General features: G+C 43.1%; 1 protein-coding gene across 12 annotated transcripts in view; it reads left to right on the forward strand.

Annotated features, from left to right (window-relative positions):
• AGAP1 (ArfGAP with GTPase domain, ankyrin repeat and PH domain 1) overlaps positions 1-17,061 on the forward strand; it is a 551,312-nt gene that overhangs the window by 357,945 nt on the left and 176,306 nt on the right. For all 12 annotated transcript variants that reach the window (XM_007184760.2, XM_007184762.2, XM_007184768.3 and 9 more), the window contains exon 11: positions 6,306-6,474. In XM_007184760.2, coding sequence (XP_007184822.2) covers positions 6,306-6,474 — 169 coding nt within the window. The remainder of the gene's footprint in view (positions 1-6,305; positions 6,475-17,061) is intronic.

The following is a 17,061-nucleotide window of genomic DNA, read 5'->3' on the forward strand; positions in this document are numbered from 1 at the left end:
CTTCTCTGCTACATTAAATCCAATGACCTGTCTTGCACTTTGAATGATCTTGTATCCATGCATGTGACACACCATGTGTCAGTCATTTCAAAAAGCTTGTTTAACTGAGGTATGCAGATTTCCAAATGGTGATACTTTTCATCAAGTAATACCCCAAAATCACATTCATTAATATCGCCACCAGTCTTGTCAGAAAAGTCTCCAGGTATTTGGAAGGTGTCATGGTGAGAGACACAAGTTTTCAAAATTCTCATTGTTGCTGGAAAGCTCAGATTCTATCACTGGCCACAAATACTGTCAGCTGCTTTCCTTCCAGTACAAATACAAGAAAAGTACTTGTTCTTTTTCAAGAAAATATCTGCCACATACCCAAGACCAAATAACCATAGTTAATGTCTGACATAGTCATTCTTTCAAGTAGAAGTGTTGTCCCAGCAAACAAGTGGCGAATTCAGCTTGTGAATGAAACACTCAGGGAAGAACTTTCCTGTGCAGGATGGTCAGCCCTCACGGCGCAGCAGAAACGCTTAAGTATACTTGCCGCGGCATCACCTGGGAAATTTAAAAGCTCAGAGGTTAGAATTTTTTAAATCAGTTGGGTTTTGTGGTTTTTTTTGGTTTATTAAGAACATACTTTGGGCTTCCCTGGTGGCGCAGTGGTTGAGAATCTGCCTGCCAATGCAGGGGACACGGGTTCGAGCCCTGGTCTGGGAAGATCCCACATGCCACGGAGCAACTAGGCCCGTGAGCCACAATTACTGAGCCTGTGTGTCTGTAGCCTGTGCTCCACAACAAGAGAGGCCGCGATAATGAGAGGCCCGCGCACCGCAATGAAGAGTGGCCCCCACTTGCCGCAACTAGAGAAAGCCCTCGCACAGAAACGAAGACCCAACACAGCCATAAATAAATAAATAAATAAATAAATAAATAAATAAATAAATAAATAAATAAATAAACCCAAAAGTTTAAAAAAAAAAAAGAACATACTTTGTTATCTAAAGTTAGCCAGTATTCTTCAAAATACGATTTTGAATGGCTGTAAATTATCACATAATTGAAAATATTTGTAACGGGCATTTAGGCGCTTGCTTATTCTTACCATTATATAACTTCAGTGAAAATTCTTGAACTAAATTTTGTCGTATCTTTGAACCTTAGAATTATTACCTAGAAGGGAAATTCCTGGGGAAAAAAATGTGGCCATTTTTTCAGGCTCTTGATTTAACAGTGAATATACTTCTGTTAGCAAGATATGTGAGTGCTCTTATAACACCAACTCTGGTTCAGTATTCTCTTAAGTTCCTCTATTTTCTTCTTTACAGTTACGGGAAATTAAAATGTTGAAGTGTTAATGTAAAATGAGTTCAGACCAATAAAATCAAAGGAAATACAAAAAAAAAAGAAAACTTCCTTGGGTGAAACTTTTTTGTTTTTTTTTGTTTGTATTTAGAGAGCGTGACGATCAGTAAAATAATGACAGTGTACAAAGTACAACGTGGTTACCATTGCCTTGATTCGTGCTGAGGAGTCAGCAGTATTTATTACCCACATCGCTTTTGCACCATCGAAGCAAATTTCAACACAGGGAAAAAGCAAACTATGTCTTGGGATTGTTTTGAAAATAGGTCAAACTCATGAAGCCCCTGATAGGGCATTGAGGACCACACTTTGAGGACTGCTGAACTTAGATTATGCAAAGAGAAAACACGTGACTAGATTAGCCATGGCAAAAAGACCAAAGCAAGCATCAATGTGTCCTAACAGTTACCTCACTTAGACAAAATATTAGATAGTAATAGAAAATAATAAATTTCTCAACATTTGTGTACAGTTAGAAACCAGAGCTTATTGAGAAAACCTAATTGGAACAAAGATTTCTATAACTTTTCCATCATTTAATTATGGGAATGAAGAGTCTTAATACCTTTAACAAGTATATGTTAAAACTGGAGCAATGTTGATTGCATTTCAAAGCTGTGTGTTTTATTCTGATGATCTAATCTTGAGATGCCAATCACATCATTGATGCATTTGGGTTTAGCTTTAAGATCTTGTTAACTGCTTTTTGGTACCCTATGAACACACAAGCAAACCATCTTTCACCAGACAGCCAAAGGTAACAAAGGGATGGGAGGCAGTGAGAATCAATATAGTAAGAGTATTTTTAGGGACTGTTGATGGATTGCTGTATTTTGAGCTTAACTTCAAGTGCCAAATGCCCCAGAGCTGACTAAGATGAACTCACCATTTACTGAGAACTGTAGGCTGTCACGCACACAGAGGGCTCTGGGATGGGCAAGACGAGACCCACACATCGTTCCCTTGGCCGTTTGGGGAGAACTCCGGTGGGGTGTTTTTAGGAGCTTCGTGCGGTATTTTGATGAGGACTTGGTACCACTCTAATTGCCGGAGCTGAGGGTCATCCGGTGATGACCTCCCAGTCCTGGTAACGGGTAACTGTGAGATTTTAGGACAACACCGTTACAGCAGCCAATCCATTAATTCCCCAATCCGGAGGCACTCGGAACTCCACGCCCTCTCCCAAGGCAGCCCCGCCGAAGGTGGGGGCCACGGTGAGCTGTGCTTCTGTCAGCAAGCTGAAAGCTGTGGGTCCCTGACACGGCTCTCAATTGCTAGCAGGTTCCTCTCACTGCACCTCATTTGCATCTGGGACATCAATTAGCATGTTTGTTGAGGCTAATTGAATGAAACTCAATCATAGCTCTTAATTGCTTGACTATGTGAAAAGAAATCACATTAATGCAGCTAATTAAGTGTACGGCAATAGATGCAACATAATTAGGAGGAAAATGTAAGAAACAAGGGATGGCAAAGGTGCGGGAGCGGGGTGGCAGCGGGATGCTGTGCTCGGCTCTGGAGCTGCATCTACGCGGTCGGGGACGGGTCCCCCGCTCCCGCGCCCGCTTGCGAAAAATAATCCACGAGATGAGCACGGACAACTTGAGAAGAGAAATGCAAATAGGTTTGCAATTACTACTTCTTCAAGCTGTTGAGGGGCAGGAGATAGCACCTCTGGGGGGCCTGGCTCTTGAGTGGGCCCCGGGGACTTGTTAAGTGCTGTTTAAAAGTACTTGGCTTTGAATTACCCTCATGCCTTGTTAAAGGGTTTTTCCCCCTTTTATCCTCGATCAGCATTTTCCGCAAGGAACACGGAGAGGGGTTGTATCTGTAACGTTTGCATATCAAAATCAAGCTCGCTGGCTTTATTTCCCCCTGCACGGTCCCTACCTCGGACCATCAGGCCGCGCGTCCCACTTCTGAGGAGGCGACATTGTTTAGTGGTTGTAGCTTTAATTCCTCAAGTACCAAGCTGGGGAGAGATGAAAAGGGTAGTTCTTTCAAAAATGGAAAGCTCCGTGTTGTTTCTCTTGGGAGAAGCTAGAAGCCTCAGACTCACGTATCCACCTGTTTCTGAAAGACTTTTATGGATTAGGAAATGGATCTTGTAACATTTTTATCAATTTTAGTGGCTTGAAATATAAGAATTGCCAGACTTATATTCTGATTTTCTTAAGAACTAGTTCTTCTGCACTTTCAGTGCCTAACTCAGGCAGGAAAACAGATCCCCCAGCCCATGCTGAGCCAAAGATAAATGGTTTCTGTCGCCGCGTTCAAATCCAGAGAGCCAACACTTGGTACATTTCTATAATAATTTTAAAGAAAATATCCTGGTTATTGTATGTTAAAACATGCCTATTAAAAAAGAGACCACGCTGAGGCTTAGTCACTCTCTGATTAGCCTCATTTTAGAGCCCATAAGCCATAAATGCTCAATTACGCTCCTGTTATTGTATTTTAATTTGTTAAGAATTGGCATTAAAGAAGAAAGTTGTAGCAAGTTGATATTTTTAAAGGAGTAGCTATGCAGGAAGGAATTCATTATTTACAAGCATTAACTTTGGTTTTGAAACTTGGGTTTGCCTATTTGGGGTAAATGTTAATGGAAGTAAATGAAAGATGCTTAAGAACAACCTTTTTTTTTTTTAATAACCTTGACCCTTGGTCCTGTACTAACCAAAAGCCACTTCCTTCTTCCATGTGCTTTTTGTTTGCCATCCTTGTGATGAGCTTGGTCGTGAGACTTCTACATTTCTTTCAATCCGCCTTATCCTTTAGCCTAATTTAATGATAATAACTCTCTTTCCATCCTTTGTCCTCATCCTTTCAAAACCGCAACTTTTTTCATAGTCGATTATATTTGCGGCAGGGGGCGGGGGGGCAGTCGAAGCATCTTGCCTTTCAAGTGGAGTCTTTAGTCTGTTCCCAGCTGGACACAGCCCACCCCTTCTCCAAACCTGTGATGACCCTCCTCCAAGATGCCCATGGCCGACCCCGGCAGATGTCCCTCCCTGAGCTGCCCTGGGAGATTAAATGCACAGCTGGGCAGCCCAGGGTGCATCAGCACCCCTGCTCCTGGCTTCCCCGGCTGACAGCATACGTGCCGGTGCAGGTGCTTCTCTCTGGATGGTTTATCATTGCTGAGGAAGGCCCAGCCTCGCCCCTCCCTGGAGGAGCTGGTCTGAATTTGCCCCTACTTGGTGCAGCTTCTGATCCCTTGTTTGTCTTCAGTCCCACGTTCCTCCTGATTCTAGCCTCAGCTTTTTGAGCTTTAGCTCTGCACTAAGAATTGGCCATTGGAGGTCTGTCCTTAGGAAGTCACCCTGGACACTGCATCATCATCTCCTGGGCTGGTGCTTGGTGAGCCTTCCAGAGTTCTGTAATCTCCATCACAAGGCGCCCCTTCACGTTATGGAGTTTCTCTTCCAGCCCTTCCTCCTCTGTTGAGAATTCCCCCACTCCCTTTCCTGAGTCTGGGTTGGCTCCCGAGCGGCCACAAGTCCAGCTGCTTGGGTTTCAGGTGACGTGTGACACTTAGAGCCGGCCCTCCCTCCTACAGATGCTGGAGAGAGGACAGTTCTCTCTGTCCCATACGGTCCCAGCGACCCATATGTGGGTTCTTTCCCCTGTGTTGGAATCTAGTACTTTGAGTTCCTTTTTGTGCCGTAACTTCTATCAGCAAACTTCCTACTTGTGGATAAACCAGTGACTGCTTCTCAACCCCTTCACCTTATGGAATATGGACATTGTCTTGCAATTAAAAGAAGCCACTGGAGTCCTTCTCTTGGCTTCCCTAGCACCTTCTGTGCCCTCTGAAGCTTCTGCCATACACCTGGACTGACTTTCCTCGTCCTGCAGGCTGAGGCCTCTGGCCCGTGCACTACAAATTTATTGGTTTTTTCCCTTTATATCCTAAAAGGAATCCACCAAGATTCTGCCAAGGAAGGAATCTGTTTATTTCATTTCCTGGTTAGTCTTAAAACACTTGAAATATTATTTACCCAAGAGTGATTTAGATAGACTATATCCTTTCTTCATGTGCAATGTTGGTTTAATGATATGTCTGCAGAGACAGGGGGGTTCATTGCCCCCCCAAAAATGCATGAAAGGGTCAATAACTCCTCTAATTTGTCAAGAGGCCCCTCACTCTGGCTCTCAGTTGTCTTCTCTTTCCCCACCCAGCAGCCGACTCTTCAAGTATTGTTTTCCTCCATATTGAATTAGGTGACGGCACAAAGAATTCCCTGTGTACCTAGACTTCCCTTTAGTTCCGTGATAACTGCTAGTCATTCACCTGCAAAGTGTAGACAAAAGCAAGATACTTTTTCTGAGTACAGTGAATCACTTGGAGAAACATAATGCTTGAGTACAAATAATGTGCTTTCTTTTTTAACATCCAGCTCTTGTGACCTCCATGTTTTCTCAGCACTGTACCACTGACCCCCTCAGACATCTTCCTGAACAAAATGCTTGACCTCTTACTTAGAGTGTTCACCTGAGTTCCCACCAGACAACTTCAGTCTTACCTAGATGTCTAATGGTATTGCCCTCGGAGACTAAAAGGTTATTACAAAATAGTTCCTACTCCATGGAATTTTACCCAAAACTTACAAGAAGAGCCCAGGTTCCTAATGTACCATCTAATGTGCAGCAGCTCACAAAATAGGATTTCATGTCCGTACTGGTGTCTCATCCTCTTGGATAGACGCATCGACTGTGTCTCCTGTATTTCCAGGGCCTGGGTTAGTTCAGGACACAGAGGCAGAGCTGATTTCAGTGTAACGATGATGCCACCAGTGCAAGACAGATCAAAACCTTATTTTTAAGCGCTTGCCACCGTGGAAGGGTCATAGGATTACAACTCAGGATGTCTGATAGAACCTCTTGTCCTAGATTGTAAAAGGTCTTTCTTTTAATCTCTCTTGGATGTTTAACATTTTGAACAGGATTACATGCAGAATGTCCATGGCAAAGAGATTGATCTTCTGAGAACCACTGTGAAAGTCCCAGGGAAGAGGCCCCCCCGAGCCACATCAGCCTGCGCACCCATCTCCAGCCCGAAAACCAACGGCCTGTCCAAGGACATGAGCAGCTTGCACATCTCACCAAATTCAGGTAAGCTCACAGCCGACATGCTGAAGAAATCCAACACAATGGCAGCCATGGGTGGTCCTGGCTGGAGGACAGTGCTGAGGTTTGTGGATTAAGTGGAGATTTTGACCATTAAGGTTGTAGACTAAGGTTTACAAGTCTCATCTCTTCTGTGGATGACTGTTTCCGCTACACCCGTGGGTTCCTGGACTGCCAACAAGCAAACCGTGGCACTTTGAGTCACAGCTCCACAAACCACTAGGCTTTCCCAGGGCTGGGCGGTTGAAAGTCACGTTTTACACATGTTGGAGGATTTAAGGGCCTTCTAAAAAACATGAATTCATTGTTAAGGTGTCAAGGATTAGTATTAACTAATTGGTAGTGACTGTGTTTAGAAAAATGGAAAAGCCATTTGGAGCAAGATTTAAAGGAAACCGCTGGACCTCTATAAAGTTCAGATTCTCTCAGTTTTCTCTTGTAACTGTTATGTGATTCTTTCACAGAATTTTGGTTTTCTTTATTCTCTTTTAAGGGAGAATTTGGTTTTTGTTCAGGATCAGAGAAAGTTAGTGTTTTCTCAGAATAGATGTGTTGAGAAATTCCTGGCTTCGGTGTGCAATGCAAACCATTCGGAGTGTCGTGGTTTGTTTTTGTTTAAGAGTCTTGGCAAACTGTGCTGTGGCTTTTACCTTCCCGTGATCGCTCATCAGAGAAAAGGTGGTAAGAACCGCTTTAAGTCCTCCACCAACAAACTCAGACTCCTCCAACATATGGAATCCCTTCACAGATTTCAGTTGTTTCCTTTCCTGTCTCCAACCTACATCTGATCTTCTCAAAATAGATTTCTGTTCTGCAGTCATTCCTAGCATATGTCTCTGCTTCCTAAAGATGCTGCCTTTTTTCCTTTCTGAAATGGTAAATGCTTTAAAAGAGGAATGATGCTGACCCCACAGTTCCGTGGCGTGAATGACATTGTTTGGCAAAAGGAGGGTAAGAAAAAGGGGACAGAATTTGGGGTCCAGCAGCCTGGGTTCTACTGCCCGGTGCTGCGTGGTGTGGAGCAGGTAACTGAACCATGTTTTACATTAGGCTGATCTTGCCTGGCCCTGCCCCCATCACAGAGGTGTGACGGCAGGTGCTGCGGAAACTCATAAAGCACGATACAAACATCAGCTGTTGTGACTAATCAAAATAAAACTGGCCTTTCTGATAACAGAGACATTAGTTCATTCTAGAAGGGTGATACGGTTACTTTATGTGGTCTCATGACCTGCTGACCTTCCTTCCAAGTGATACGTGAGTTTTCCTTTTCTAGATGGTGTGCTAACTCCATGGGATGGGAAGAGAGAAAAGTGCCCAAGAAAAAAAGTTTTTCTATACTGAATAAAAAGCTAATGTCTTCATTAATTTGTTTATTTGTTCAAAAAGTACTTGCTGAGCACCTGTTCTGTGCCAGGAATTGTGCATTCTGTGGATCCAGAATCTCTGACCTCCAGAACTTCTATGCGAGGCAGTCACCCTATAACCGACTTTCCACTTCCTCTTCTAACCATTGTGACACATGTATCCATTTATTTGTTCAAGTCAGCAAGCATGTATGAAGTTTCTAATGTGTGCCGGTCACTGTCCTGAGCCCTGGGGGTACAGAAAAATGAGGCATAATCCCTACCCTCTGGAATCTCACCCTCTGGGAGGTGGGAAAGATGAGCACATGTGCCGGTGCAGTGCAGCAGCTCATAGGAGGTGTGCTCGGCTTCACCCCAGGAGGTGGGGCAAGGCTTCAGGGCTTGGGGGATGCCTGTGTGGGGTGTGAAGAAAGGATGGGAACTTGCCATGCACATAGGATGAGGGAAGAGTCCTGATGATTTGAAGAAGTGTCAGCTATGTAAGATTTGGAGTTTGGAATGTCATCTTGAGATTTGTGTTCTTTGGGGCTTAACTGCCACTTACTGTCCTAAGGAAAATGTAATGTTTGATAGCAAATAGAAAATACAAAATGCCATATGAACTTTATCATATCCCCAGAGGAGGTTATGTCATGGGCCTCGGCTAGGGATTGAGTTTTCAATGCCCAGTTGCTTTCTCTTTAAGATTCTTGCTGTGGGGTGAATGGGAAGATTTGGGTCACGATTGAAATCCCTTTTCCATGGTCACACCCATGGTCGGTTTATTACAGCACATCCTTTCAACCCTAAACTGGGTAAATCCCCATTCAAGGAGCCTGGTAGATGTTTCATCTTCTTTGGATCACAAGTAGGGACTTGGAAGTGGGAATATGATGTCCGCAGGAGCACAGCACCACTTTGGGGGAAGAAAGTCCCTCATGGTCACAGCAGTGCTCAGGGATGTCGTGCCCTCAGCTAAGCCTGTGGGCAACGTCCTTGGCTGGTATCACCCAGAGCTTTACCCTATTGTTCATAGAACTCTCTCACATGAAGAATTCCAACCCAGCAAATTTAATTTGAAGTAAATGGATGCTACTTTTAAGTGATGGACTTTTAGCTAAAGATAGGTATTATTTTAGAGCTAAGTTGCTGAAGAACTTAACACACTACTTAACCTCATCTTTCATTCTCAACTCATTTGAATTCGGCCATTTTGTTTTAGACCTCTGGATTAACTGGGCGTCTTTTGTTTCTTTTTAGCTTTTTTAAAATTCGTTTTCTATCTCCATGTTATGAATTAGATCAATGTTACGTGCCTTCCCTTCTAGTCATTTTTCCATTCACATAGACCTGATACACACTTGTACTGAAATCTTTGTGTGTAACTTATTAATGTCTTAGCATAAAAGTCCATAGGTGAAGTGACTCAGCCAATGGATATAAACACTTACAAGATTCTCCGTACATATTTCCAAATTCATTTCTAGAAAGGTTTTATATAAAATACCCTTCTGTCCATAAAGTGAGTGCTCATTTCACCTCTACACGTTTTTAGAATCTATGCTAATCTTATAAGCAATAAAAATATCTCGTGTTTTGTTTATTTGGATTTCTTCAGTTAGTAGTGAGGTTGAACAGCTCATGTATTTATGGGTTTTGTGTGTTTCTTGTGTTGTAATTGTGTAGATGTATCCTTTGCCCATTGTTGCACTAGGTGCTTGTCTTTTGCTTATTGACATGTAAGAACTCTTTGTATATTAAGGATATCAACACGTTGTAATATACTTTGCAGCTATTTCCCCAGTTTACTATTTGCTTTTTGAATTTTGTAGTCTTATTTACATATGGAGTTTCCCCCTCTTTAGTATGTAATCAAATCATAAGACTTGTACTTCTGTAGTTTCTACTTTAGATATTTAGAAAACCTTTAATAATCCTGAAATAAGATCATAATTCATATATATGTATTTCAGAGTTTTATAATTTTATTGTTGTTCCTTTTCCCCTTTTTTATAATTAACCTGTAATCCACCTTTAATTTGTTTGGGTCTATTACATATAATAGGAAATCTAGTTAAACTTTTTATTCAAATATATAACTAATTGTTCTTTCTCTCTTTGTTATTTCCTTTTCCTGTTGATTCTATTTGTCACCTTTCTTGCACAACTAACTCATTTAATCAAATTAGCTATGTTTCTGGGCTTGAAAATTTATTCCATTGACCTACTTTCTCCGCATTGTGTGGATTTACCACATTGTCTTAGATTCATGGCTCAATTTATATCTGGTAATGTGACATATAACATGGTTTCATATTACTCTTTTATTTTATAGTGTTTCTTGGTTATTGCCACCATTTATTTTTTCCAGTAAACTTCAGAATAACTTGAAACCTTTCTCTTCCCCCTAAAAATAATCTCATTGTGACTCTGACTGGCATTGCTGTTAATCTATGAATTAATTGCGGAGGAACTGACATCTTAACTATATTGAGTTTATCATAGAACACAGTTCTTTCCCAGTTTATTCAAACTTATTATATACCCCTCAGTAAAGTTTTAACACTTTTTTCCATTTGGATCCTGTATGTGTCCTGTTAATCCATTCTATTACTTTATAATTTTTGGTGAAATGTGAAGCTGATACTTGGTGGGGCGAGGGGTTGTCTATTCTGTCATCTAATTGATAAGAAATAAGAAAGATGCTAATTTTTGTATTTTTTATATCCAGCCATCTTACTGAACTCTTCCTTAGTTGGAATAATTATCCAGATGTTTCTCTTGGTTTTCTAGTGTGCAGTCATAATGCATTCCATATTTCAAACATTATGATGCCTAACTGTATGTCAATGTTGACTTTTAGTTTCTCCCAACCAATTTAGTGATTTGGATACCTTATTGCTTTGCCTCCTGTACCATTCACTTACCATCATTATTGAGTCTGCTGCACGCCCAGCCCTGATTAGTGCTCTGGAGATTCAGGGGACCCTCCCTCCAAGGGCTTACACTCCAATGGGGGGGGTGGAAGAATCAGAAGATAAACACACAAGCAAGACCACTGAAGCTGGTGATAATTGCTAAAGGGTCTAAAAGGAGCAATTGGATAGAAAGTTACTTGCAGGAGATGGTGGTCTTATGTTATTCCTAGTATCGGGGAGTAGTTTGCCAGTATTGGAATGCTGACTACCTTTCAAACATTAAAATGCTAGAAATGTGATGATCTTAATACCAAGTTTCGCCAGGGGCTTGGGGAAGAGGAGGAAAAACACATTGTCATACCTGATACTGCATACCTGCATACTGATAACCCAGCCTGGGTCTCACTTTGGGGCTCGCTAGTTAACCAGAGCAGAAGAGCTGCAGTGAAGATGGGGTGGCTCCCGGCTCCACTGGGCACCTGTGGGATGCAGGCACTGCAGGCTGAGGGACACGTTCAGGAAGAGTTGACCAGCGGCATCCCCACCACCATCCCCACTGGGAAAGTAAGCAGCGTGCCTGGGGAGGAGACCCTGATGTGGGTGCTCATGCTTGCAAGAGAAGGAAGCAGGCTGGAAAACTCAGACCTCTGCGTAGTCGCAGGGAAACATAAATGAATGGCAAGGAAGGGCAGCTCTGACCATGAGGGACGCAATGGAGGTGTGCCAGCCCGCCCGTGAACTTGTATTGTTGGTCAAAGACGAACCCACCAGTCAGCACGTGCCACACACGTGCCCCAAGGCTGCAGAGTCTGTTCAGCCCTGCTCTTATTCATCAACATGAGTGGACAACCAAGACGTTTGTGGAAACCAACAGTCAAAATATGAAAGACCGGGCTTCTCTGGTGGTGCAGTGGTTGAGAGTCTGCCTGTCAATGCAGGGGGCGTGGGTTCGAGCCCTGGTCCGGGAGGATCCCACATGCAGCGGAGCGGCTGGGCCCATGGGCCACAACTACTGAGCCTGCGCGTCTGGAGCCTGTGCTCCGCAACAAGAGAGGCCGCGACAGTGAGAGGCCCGCGCACTGCGATGAAGAGTGGCCCCCGCTTGCCGCAGCTGGAGAAAGCCCTCGCACAGAAGCGAAGACCCAACACAGCCAAAAATAAATAATAAAAGTTAAAAAAAAAAAATATGAAAGACCAACATAAGCAAAAGGACAACTGATCTTGGAAGAAAGAGAGTGATAATTTGGGGAAAGAGAACTTAAGAGGAAATTACAACTAGTATCATCAGAAAGATTTAAGAGATTGGTTTTTGTATTCCAAAATGAAACAAAAGATGACATGAAAAACCTGGGGTGGGCTTCCCTGGTGGCGCAGTGGTTGAGAATCTGCCTGCCAATGCAGGGGACACGGGTTCGAGCCCTGGTCTGGGAAGATCCCACATGCCGCGGAGCGGCTGGGCCTGTGAGCCACAGTTACTGAGCCTGCGCGTCTGGAGCCTGTGCTCCGCAACAAGAGAGGCCGTGATAGTGAGAGGCCGGCGCACCGCGATGAAGAGTAGCCTCCGCTTGCCACAACTAGAGAAAGCCCTCACACAGAAACGAAGACCCAACACAGCTATAAATAAATAAATAAATAAATTTAAAAAATAATCTTTTAAAAAAAAGAAAAACCTGGGGAGAAAGAGTTCTTGGAAATTAAGGAGAAAGATTGCAAAAATAAAAATTTCAGTAGATGGATTACATACTATAAAGAACTTGCCTTAAAGATACTGTTGGCAATATAACAGAAGAAAACATGCTAGAGGTGACAAAGGAAATGCCAGTGTCTTGAAGAGTCAAGTATCAAACTGGATGGGAGAGGAGGCTCTGTAAACAATGGACAAATCCCCAAAAGCATCCAAGATAAGGGAAGACTGAGGTTACCTATCAAGGAAGAAAACTCTGATAGTCCTTGACCTTCTCAAGAGTCACACCTTGTATTTGTTACAAGAACAAATAATTTTGAATCTAGAAGCTTATGTAGAGCCAAACTATTACCAATCAAGTGTGAAGACATTTTTAGATCACACACAGGGATATAGAACATTTCCCTCTCAATGGATTTCTGAAAAAATTACTTAAGCATCTACTTCAAGAAGAAGAAGAAGGAGAAGGAGGAGAAGAATCCAGAAGATATTTCTTTATTCAGGCCTGGTTAAATTCCACCTTCCCCATCACATCTTCCCCTTCCTCCAAGGTCACTTGCTGAGGATGCCCAGGGCAGTATCTGCCATTTCCATTCCTTCAGCATGGAACCTACATTGCCATTCTAATGGGAACCCATCGGAAACCACATTTTAGAGTCTGCCCAACTGTCATTTCAGGGATGCTTCCAGAGAAGGGGGTCAAATGTCCAAAAATATTTTCTGACATGAGTTTTTGGCTGGGTTGGTAGAATAATATTCATATATGACAGAATATAGGATTGTTTCAGCTCTGACAGGTATTTTGACATTTCAGTAGAAAGCAGGAAAACATAATGGCCAACAGCAGGGGCTTTGGAGTCAGAAACACTAAACTGAATCCCACCTTCCCCATCTTAGGACCTAAACCCCAGCTTCCTCATCTTGAAGATGGGAAAACAGTGCCTACCCCCATCCTTGTAAGGATAACACACCGCATGCCTTTCCAAAGCCTGACCCGGGGTGACTCTTCAGAACTGTATCAGGAACCCATCCTAATAGTCGTGCTCATCACTAGTGAAGAAAAGAAAGGAAGAGGGTTGAGAAATTATGTTTTTGAATTAATTTTGGTAAATGCCATGAAGTGTTTATTTAGCCTTTGAGTAGACATAGTGGGTCAGAATCAACTAAACCCATGCCCCGCAACCCACAGCTCCCCCCATGATGGCAGTGAGCTGGGCAGCCAGAGAAATGCCCTTCAGGACTTCCCTGTATCTCCATGGGGGGCTCTGCTCCAGTTCTGTGTGTCCATCCTCTCTTTATTCCTGTGTTCGCCATAACTCCTGGTTGCGACATTTGCTTCCTAGATGACAGCTATCTTCTCATCCCTAAAGTGTGTCTTTGTTGGGTATTTGCAGCTGTGGGTGTGTTTTTATCCTAACCAGATTGATGCTGAGACCTTCGTGACGGGGAGACCTTTCCCCCTTGTCCTCCACCTCCCCCCACTCAGGCCCCCAGCGGTTTCAAAATATGAAAGCCGTCTGGAGGGTTGAGGCTGATTTTCCAGGGGTGGGGGCAGGGATCTCAATGTGTTTTGAGTATTGAACCGCCGTGGACATCGAAAGTCTCAACCATGCTGTGTCCCTCTACACTTCAGTAATCAGGGCATCCAGCAAACCCATAAAAAACCCAACTAATAGCATGAATATTCAGTGACCTAGAATACTAATTAGTGTCATGAATATTAATGTGATCGGACTTGCTTTTTCCTCTCCTCTTTCTCTCCCGTCCTCTTTCTCCCTCTCTCTTTTTTTTTTCCACTTAGCCGGCTCTAAAGATGGGTCATAATGAGAGCATTTAAGAGGGAGCGCGCTCTCCGCCGTGACAGGGACTGGGGTAATACGGAGAGCTTGATTAACGCGGAACACTTGGGGGAGAGATGAGAGGCTTCACGTGGGCCTGGTCGGGGGAGGCAATGAGACCCCGGCAGCTCTGTTGCTGCTCCCGGAGATTAATGAGGCCTAAGAGTGCATTAGGAACAGTGACAAAGGTTTGATCTAATGGGCTCAGTCATTTTTCCTTTGAGTGACAGACGCACAGAAGTAATTGGCTGTGCAGAATGGCAGCTCATTGGCGGTACTTAAGGATACATTATCCCCGTTGTGTGGCCCGCAGAGGCTGTTTATCAAAACTGCTCACACTGCAGACGCTGAGTCGCTAAGCTGCTGCTACGGTGGTAATAGCTATTTAAAAAAAAAAAATAACGCAACACGCAACATCAAAACTAGATCCGTGGTTGTCTTGTAGAAACAAAGTTTTTCTTTGTTTAGTTTCAAATGGTCTAGAAGACATTTTTTGTAACTCCGGAGTCTGTGCACCGGGTGAGCGGGTCTTCTCCCGGTGGGTCGAGTCGCAGGCTCGTTAGGACATCAGAGCCCTTGGTCACCCGCTTATTTCCCACACTTTGGATTCTGTTCACAGCACGAATCCGCCGATACATAAATTGGATGCTTTGGCCAAACACCCCTCTAGCAGCTTTGGTGGAACACTTGCAGATCATCACCTTCTTGGTGGAGAATTAACTTGCTGGAGAATACGCCCCCAAATCAGTATCCCGTGATGATGTCTGCTTCCATAAACCAGGTTTTATTGGAGTAGGTTTTGACGGCGAATTAATAATTCATTATTTTTAGGTTAAAAACGTTTTGTGGGGTTTCTCTAAGACTAAAATTTGGAGAAGTTGGTGACATCTGAAATGAAATGGCTCTAAAGTGATTATTTGATTCTTTATAAGCGTTTTGGCATCTGCTTTTAGGAGAAATGCCTTCTTACTGTTAGTCGTTTCTATGTTTAGACGTTTCTCCCACTGAGATTTAGGCAAATGTGTGCTACATTGTTTCCATCATTAAATTGTAAACTCTTTGAGGTGTAGACCATTATTTCTCTTCCTTTGTTATCCTCTCCTAGCTTCGTGACCTAGCAATTATTTTTGCATTAAGTAAATATTCCTGAGTATCGCCCATCATGTGAGATGTAAGTGATAAATATTGAGAGTAAGTATTGTTTGCTTTCAGATAACGGTTCCTCCATTGCAACATTCTGTGATCAAGATCATTGGGGTACAGTTCACATATAAATCAAAGCCATACCTTCCAGTTTAAGGAAACTGTCTTCAATCATTTGAACTCTAAATGGAATGTTCTTTTCTGTAAGAACTGACAAAAGCAAGTTAATCCTTGACGATTTCCATTAAAAACATAGAAGGATGATGGAGATACTGAGCCATACATCTCTGTGGGAACAGATATCCCGATCAGTAAACAAAAGTTGCTTTAGAAACTTCCCCGCCCCCTCTCAAAAATGTGTGTGTTCAGTGAAGAATAGGGTTTCAGCTGTTGACATGATACTTTCAAGATTGGGAAAATGGTCAGCATTGGAAGAGCTCTAGGAAAGAGGGCGGCTTTCACTGACCCAACGGTCTTCAACAAGGTAGCTGGCCGGGGCCTCGGCTGGGACCAGGGCCTTGGGTTAGAGCCTTTCTGTGCTAGAGTCAAGTCTGTGGTTGGCCCACTTGCTCCAGAATCATTCCCACATTGGCAGAGGAGAACTTTTCCAAGTAGTCATGATGTTTTACCAGCTCCGAACCTTGTGGCCTGGCATTTTGAGAAACCACATGTACAGAGACCACGCCTCTCTCTCTGGAATATTCTTAGTGAGTGGTTAAACCCCAAAACATCCTGGCCCACAAACAAGCAGCCCCCCTTCACATCATCAGAGTTGCAAACATGGAGTTCCTCAGTGCCCTCACCCCCTAATGGCTCTCTCTGTTCAGTCCTGAGAGATGATTCTATGAAGCCTGGATGGGAGAGGAAGAAGTCCAAGTGAGCATTTCTGGGGACGGGGCTGTGTGGCCACCTCCCTGAAAGGGCTTGTGAAATTCAGTGAGAGCCGGGGAAGACTTCCCTCAAAGCAGTGCTGTCAAGTCACACTGAATTTTGTGCGAAACACACCTATTGTAGATATCAGATGGAGGAGAAAGAATATTTTAAAGACGGGACTATTATGCATGGCAGAGGAGGAAACTGAACTATTGAATTAAGTTGTTGGGGGCATAGAACCAAATAAGAAACTAGGAGAGAAGATGATACGAGCATCTTGGACTTTCTGTTTTAGAAAACATTATTACTTGAGTGCTATATTCATAGTTTATTGCTTAAAAAAATCCTTAGTTTTAGCCTCCTTTTGTGTAATGTCAACATACCTCATTATAATTATATTGCATATAAACTTGTTCATGTAACCCGTACCAAGAAATGGCTTGTAGGTAAGTAAGCATTGTGTAAGCATCATGTGCATAAGCATAAGTAAGCATTATGGTGACACTCTCCATAGACACCTTCAGAATCCGTAGTAGCAAGTGTTCCTCAGGCAGATAGATATAAATGGGCAGGATGAGAAGTGCAGGTGTCGTTTTGCAGTGATGAATGCTGGGCCACCCAACTGGAAAAAGCAGATTTTGTCATTGCAATAAATATTTAAACTCTTTCCAAATATCAGAACTTACCTTCTGATTGTGCTTAATATTTTCTTCTTAATTTACACCAAATACCAAATTCTATCCATCCCCAGGGTGGAGCTGCATCCCAGG

This window comes from Balaenoptera acutorostrata, chromosome 8 (assembly GCF_949987535.1).
Source record: "Balaenoptera acutorostrata chromosome 8, mBalAcu1.1, whole genome shotgun sequence".
In the NCBI taxonomy this organism is placed as follows: domain Eukaryota; kingdom Metazoa; phylum Chordata; class Mammalia; order Artiodactyla; family Balaenopteridae; genus Balaenoptera; species Balaenoptera acutorostrata.